At 43.8% G+C, this 6,863-nt stretch overlaps 1 protein-coding gene across 1 annotated transcript; it reads right to left on the reverse strand.

Annotated features, from left to right (window-relative positions):
* Positions 1–2,706: 2,706 nt before the first annotated feature.
* trim63a (tripartite motif containing 63a) lies at positions 2,707–3,820 on the reverse strand (the record flags this gene model as incomplete). The annotated part of the gene is made up of 1 exon (XM_084327503.1): positions 2,707–3,820. Exon 1 carries the CDS (start codon positions 3,772–3,774, stop codon positions 2,707–2,709), a length of 1,068 nt encoding a protein of 355 aa, XP_084183629.1. The 5' UTR covers positions 3,775–3,820.
* Positions 3,821–6,863: the final 3,043 nt, after the last annotated feature.

The raw sequence follows: 6,863 nt of genomic DNA on the forward strand, positions 1-6,863 counted from the left end.
GCAGTGACAGCTGGGGAATGTGATTGAAAAGCGTGCGGACGGGAGAGAACCAATCAACGACGTCTCTGACGACGTCACTGGGAAGAAGCGTGTGAATGGGGAATTGAAATGATTAACAGAAACAAATGAAAACAGAGCGAGGTGGTTTAAAGGAACAGAACGAGTGAGTGAGCAAGGACAGAAACCTCACAGTTAGGCCCTTATTGAATAGAATAGAATAGAATAGAATAGAATAGAATAGAATAGAATAGAATAGAATAGAATAGAATAGAATAGAAATACTTTATTTATCCCAAGGGAAATTCGGCACTACAGATCGCTCACAGTAAACAGTAGACATTTAGGTAGTCAGAAACAAAAGTCACGGATAAGAATAAAAATAAGAATAAGAATAAAATACGATTTTTCTATGTTATGTATATACATTCTAAGTGTACAGTAAAAAGTGTAAAATACTACAATGTCGATTTAAAAGTAAAAGTAGTAAGCTACCTCTTTATACTACATAATTATTGGTAAGCTACCTCCTTATGCTACATCATTGTTGGTAAGCTACCTCCTTATACTACATCATTATTGGTCAGCTACCTCCTTATACTACATCATTATTGGTAAGCTACCTCCTTACTACATCATTATTGGTAAGCTACCTCCTTATACTACATCATTATTGGTAAGCTACCTCCTTATACTGCATCATTATTGGTAAGCTACCTCCTTATACTGCATCATTATTGGTAAGCTACCTCTTTATACTACATCATTATTGGTAAGCTACCTCCTTATACTGCATCATTATTGGTAAGCTACCTCTTTATACTACATCATTATTGCTAAGCTACCTCCTTATACTACATCATTATTGCTAAGCTACCTCTTTATACTACATCATTATTGCTAAGCTACCTCTTTATACTACATCATTATTGGTAAGCTACCTCCTTATACTACATCCTTATTGGTAAGCTACCTTTTTATACTACATCATTATTAGAATGGAATTTTGGAACATATGGAACCCATTCTAGTGACTGACTGGTCCCCTGAGTTTGCTCCGAACAGGGTAAATGTGCATTTTGCTATGATGCCCCTCTAGCTCATGGAATGAACTCCAACAGTCCTTTAAAGCTTGAGATTCTCCCCTCTGTTGCAGAGTTTAAAACCTTGATCTCCAACCTTTGTCAATCAAGTTGCACATGTTTTAATTGATTTGTTATCCTTGCTTTGTCTTATTGGCTTATTGGTATGATTTTATATGCTGTGTGATTTCAAGGTTTTCTTTGTTGCATATTTCTGTATGTACACTCAACGTGACGAGTTAAATAGTGAAAGAGGGATGAGTTAAAGAGGGATGAGTTAAAGAGGGATGCCTTAATGAGGGATGAGTTAAAGAGGGATGAGTTCAACCTCAATTGCCTTTCGAGTTTAAATGAAGGTTGAAAGGAAATGAAAACATCGACGCACACAACGGTCTTTATAAATAGGCTCATCCAGACCGTTTTGGGCTTGAGAGCGTTGGCTCGAGGAGAAGCTGCTCTCTCTTCATGCAGAGTGGCCTGATAATGGTATCAGGTCTGACCTCTTGGCCTGTAGCACTGCTAGGCATGCCACCAAGCAACTGCAGTGGGTCAAGCAGAGAAACATAACCCCCCCCCCCCCCCCCCCCCCCACTCTGGTAAAAATAGCCTCTATTTTCACCCCCTGCCAGAAGTCTAAGTAAGGCCATAGTGTATTTTCACGAGCCATGTAAATATAGGAGGAATCTGTGAAGCTAACTAAAGGCGGTGTTTCGTTTCAAACGTGTTTTAAGTGTGTGATGTGAAGATATGATAAGATAAGATATTCCTTTATTGATCCCCTTGGGAGATATTCGGGCGTCATAGCAGCATGGGGCAGGGGGGGGGGGGGACAGGTATGGCCAGGGTAATGGTAGAAAGACATAAATATAGGCAATAAAAAAATAAATAATAAATAAATAAAATTTGATCTGAATATTAAAATATGAGACAATTAAACAGTATAAACAAAGGTGTAGATGAGGGTCTGTATGTATCAGTTATGTTATATGTTATAAATAAATATAGGCAATACAGAATTTGAATGTTTGAGTTCAGTTGTTAACATTAACATTAACATTAAAAGTTAATCTGAGTTAATCAAGAAAGTGAGGAGACAGGCTAATGTCATGCATGAATACGAGGAGACGAAGGCAATTGAATAAAACTTTATTCACACACCCTCAAAGGACATTCAAATAGTAACAACATTGTCTGAAATGATCATGTGCATATTTGCATTTCAAGTTTTCAGTTTTCTGTACAAAGAGAAAACGAGACATTCTAGACACAATAAATATATATATTTTTTTCTTTTTCTTTGTTTTTCTTTTCTTTGTTCGACTCCCGTGAACATTCAAGCATAAACGACGATCCTCCCCGTGATATCGACTCCAAAATATATCAAAACGAAACAGTACAAGATAAACAGATGGAAATACAAAAGTATAAAAAGAAATGTCATTTTGTATGCGTAAAAAAAACAATTGCACGTATCCACAATTCTCCTCAATATCCGTAGTAACCTTCCTCCGTGAGCAGCTTGTCCGTGAAAACCCTCTCTTATATTAATTCTCTCATATTCATGTGTATCACACCTTCACTCCAAACATGTCCAAAGTCTTTATCTAAAAAAAAAAATCACTTGTGCTCATTCCTCTTCCTCTTCCTCCTCCTCCTCCTCCTCTGTCATGGCCTCATCATCCTCGTTGGGTCCGAACCCCATGTGGGTGAGCAGGGCCACCACCTCGTCCGTCTCCACGGTCAGATGGTCCATGCACTCGAACCCCGGCTCGGGCCTCTGGAGCTGGGTAGCCTTGGCCGTCTCCTTGGCCTGGCTGAGAAGGTCCTTGGCGCAGATCAGGAACTCGGCCACGCCGCTCTTCTCCATGCTCTGGGCGACCCTCTCCTTCAGCTGGGTGCTCGCCTGCAGCTGCTCCTTGTACTGGTCTCCCAGCGAGCGCAGCACCGCCACCTTCTCCTGCTCCTCCTGGCTGATCCGCTCCACCAGCTGCCCCTTGCGCTCCTCCAGGATGGCGTAGAGCAGGTCGAAGCTCTCGCCGAGGCGCCGCTTCTGGAGCTCCCCGTTCTCCTGGACGCTCTTGCATGTTTCCTCCATCCGCGCCATGAGGGCCTGCACGCAGCCGTTGCCGGCGGTCAGCGTGTCCACGGCGTTGCGCAGCTCGGCCTTCTGGCTCTGGTAGATGGACTGCAGCGGGGACACCTCGCAGTCCTTGTGCTGGCCGAACACCTTGCACATGGAGCAGGTGGGCGTCTGGTGGGTCAGGCAGTAGATGTTGATGCGCTCGTCCTCGTGCTCCTGGCACCGGGGCTCCTTGGGGTCCTTGTCCTTCAGCGGCGGCTCCAGCGCCTCGCTGCTGCTGCTGTTCTCCCGCTCCCGGTCCCGGTTCTCCTGCTGCTGCTTGTAGATGTCGATGATGTTCTCCACCAGGAGGTTCCTCTGCAGCCCGTAGACGCCGTGGCGGTCCAGCACCACCTCGAAGCGGCAGGTGGGGCAGCGGAAGATGCCGCCCGAGTAGTGGTAGGGGTTCTTGGAGTCGTAGAGGTCGCTGGCGCAGCCGCGGCACAGGTTGTGCTGGCAGGGCAGGATGACGACGGGCTTGGAGAACATCTCCAGGCAGATCGGGCAGCTCAGCTGCTTCTCCAGGCTCTCCATGGGGCTCGGGGGCCGCACCACTTGGCTGGTCTGGATATCCATCTTCTGTTTTCTTTCTCGGCTTAGTTCCTTAAAATCCTAGCGGTTCGTAAAAGGCTCCTCTTCCTTTGTCCCTCTCTCTCTCTCTCTCTCTGTCAATAGGAGTGCTACAGTCCTGTAGCTGTCTTGGCTTGGCTTGTGTTGATCTAGCCCGGCGTGAGACAGCTGTTGGGTTTTATACCCCCAGCATGCGTCACCCGACACCCCCCAGACGCCATCCGACGCAGATCCCCCACCCTCCCCGCTCGTGTGTGAGGCTTGATTCGGAGAACCTCCTCCATGCCATACTTAGCCGCAATGCCCCCCCCCCCCCCCCCCCCCCCCCCCGTTTACTTCCGTCCTTCTCTGTGAGAGAGGTGTGAGGTGGGGGGGACAAGTCAGACCGACGGCACCCTTGTGACACGGGGAGGCATTCAGACCAGACAGTGTTTTCTTCAGTCGCCCGCCAACAACAACAACACATTTATTATTCAAAATGTGTTTACGCCCTTGATTCGACTTCCTGGAGCCGCTGCGCCAAAGAAGGTCTACCGCCTGAAAACACGTGTGTCAATTTCAATTTCAATTTATCTATTTAAAAATAAGGACAATTGCACATTAATGAACATTTAAATGTAAACATGCCAGATTGATAAGCTGATTTCCATCTGTAGTCCCTTTGCAGGTTGACGTGAACACAAAACATGCAAAGAACATGCAATACAAAGACAATGAACAATAAAGACAATAAACAATGTACATAATCATGCAGTACAAAGACCACATGCTGGACAAAATAAACAACAACAACATAAACAAATGTACATAATAACCTTATGTATGTATGTATGTATGTATGTATGTATGTATGTATGTATGTATGTATGTATGTATGTATGTATGTATGTATGTATGTATGTATGTATGTATGTATGTATGTATGTATGTATGTGTGTGTGAATGGATATTCTACAGTATGTCAGAGCCCTGTACAATTTGAATCTTAAATAGCTAGAAAGCAGTAGATGAAGAATAGAATGCACACACTGAAAAGGTCACTTTAAAAAAAGAACAGGAGTGGTTCTTGTATAGTAAATAGATGGATATAGCAAGATAGGATATATAGTATAACTGTATATTGTATAGTTGTATAGTAGTGTACATGACCCAGTGCCTCATCCGTAGCTATCACTGTATTGCACTATCGCAGGACCTTAGCATGTCTTTACCATGCTTTTTGTAAACGTTATGTACATTATACCTGTTATGTCTCATTCTGTCTTATTCTTATTTGTATTACTTGTATTATTGCACAATCGCTGCGGGCATGACCACCCGCATTTCACTGTATGCTTGTATGCCGTGACAAATGAAACTCTTGACTTGACACACAGACCAGGAGGCCCTTACGGTCACTATGTGCATGTCACTGCATGTCACTGCGTGTCAAAACCAGTTGAGTTGGTACACAGCCTGTACCCTTTGACCCTAAAGCCAACTCTATACACCTTTTCTTTGCATCAAAATCATCTTGTACGTACTTTTATGCTTCTTCTTAATTTCATCCAATTCATTCCTCCAATTCATTCATCCAATTTATTAATTTCTTCATTCATTCATTGTTCATTCTGTTTCCAAACCTCTTTTGGGGGCAAACTCCGGGGACAGTCTGAATGAAAGCACTTGACTATAGGTGAAGGTGACCGAACACACAGACAGGTTGCCAGACGTTGCTTGGTTTCATTCAGACTGTCTACAAACAGTAACATTTAAATTATCTATGACTACCCCTTGTTCAGTGCACTATCAACAAAACACAAACTTAGCATTATTACTATTTTATCTTATATTAAAGGAACACGCCAACATTTTGGGAAATTGGCTTACCGTCTTCTCCAGAGAGAGACAAGAAGATAGATACCAGTTTCCTCTCTGTGCGTTCAGTAGAAAGCTATCTGGGGGCGCCCCAGTGGCGAACCACATAGTGCGCTCAGCCGCGGCACGGTCGACCCGGGTTCGATTCCCAAACCCGTCGTTATTTGCCGAATGTCACTCTGTCTCCCATTCCTCCTCTCTCTCTCTCTCTACTGGACTGCCCAGTAGAAATAAAGCGATAAACGCTAAAAAATATATCTAAAAAAAAGAAGAAAAAAAAGCTATCTGGCTGAACGTTAGCCTAGCTTAGCACAATGAATGGAAGCGGACAGTGCCGTAAGCCGTTTAGACTATTGTCCAACTAACACCTCTCCCGAAGGCTAACCGGCACTGTCCGCTTCCATTCATTGTGCTAAGCTAGGCTAACGTGCAGCCAGATAGCTTTCTACTGAACGCACAGAGAGGAAACTGGTCTCACAATTGATGTCTGTGTGGAGGGGTGCAGAGAAATCGGATGTCCCTCCGCATGGAACTCATCATTACCCCGTTATTTAAATGCAAGTTTACTGATTGGTGGGCTGCCTGCTAAATTTCCGGGCTGGAGTGTGAGAGGGGTTCATACATTGGGGAACATATAGGGGGGGGTTGTTGTTCATTTCAGGAATTATGCACAGAGTTTGATTTACCTCGCTTCTCTTTTTTCTTTTATTTGCGACCAAGGTCAGCCTTGAGGGCTAGCGGTCCTTCACCAGAAACTCCCCTGGCCTCTCAGCCGATTTATAAAGTTTTTAATTCCGCTAATGGCACGAGTCGTCTCGTCTCCAAACTTTATGAATTTATGTCCCAACATGCTTATTGCCCCCTTGCATTGGATGCGATACGGAGAGCCGATATCCCAGAGCTGGATCCAGAATTTGACTGGCAGGAAGTATGGGAGGATAACATATCACTGGCTTCCAGGAATTCTGACCACCAACACATATATTTTAACTTTGTACATAGAACTTATCTGACTCCCAGGAAGCTCTGTTCGATGAAAGTGATTCCCAACCCAAATTGCACCATGTAACACGCAGGTAGGGCTGGGCGATTAATCGATTAATTCGATTAATTCGAATGAATGCTTTAGGATTATTTCTTTTTATGAAAATCGATTTTCAAAAAAATATATTAAAAAAAATCTTTTTTTAAGAGTCACCTTTTATTTTACAAAAGGGATGTTTGGTGAAAGTTAGATT

Source organism: Notolepis coatsorum, assembly GCF_963971535.1.
Source record: "Notolepis coatsorum genome assembly, chromosome: 1".
Classification (NCBI taxonomy): domain Eukaryota; kingdom Metazoa; phylum Chordata; class Actinopteri; order Aulopiformes; family Paralepididae; genus Notolepis; species Notolepis coatsorum.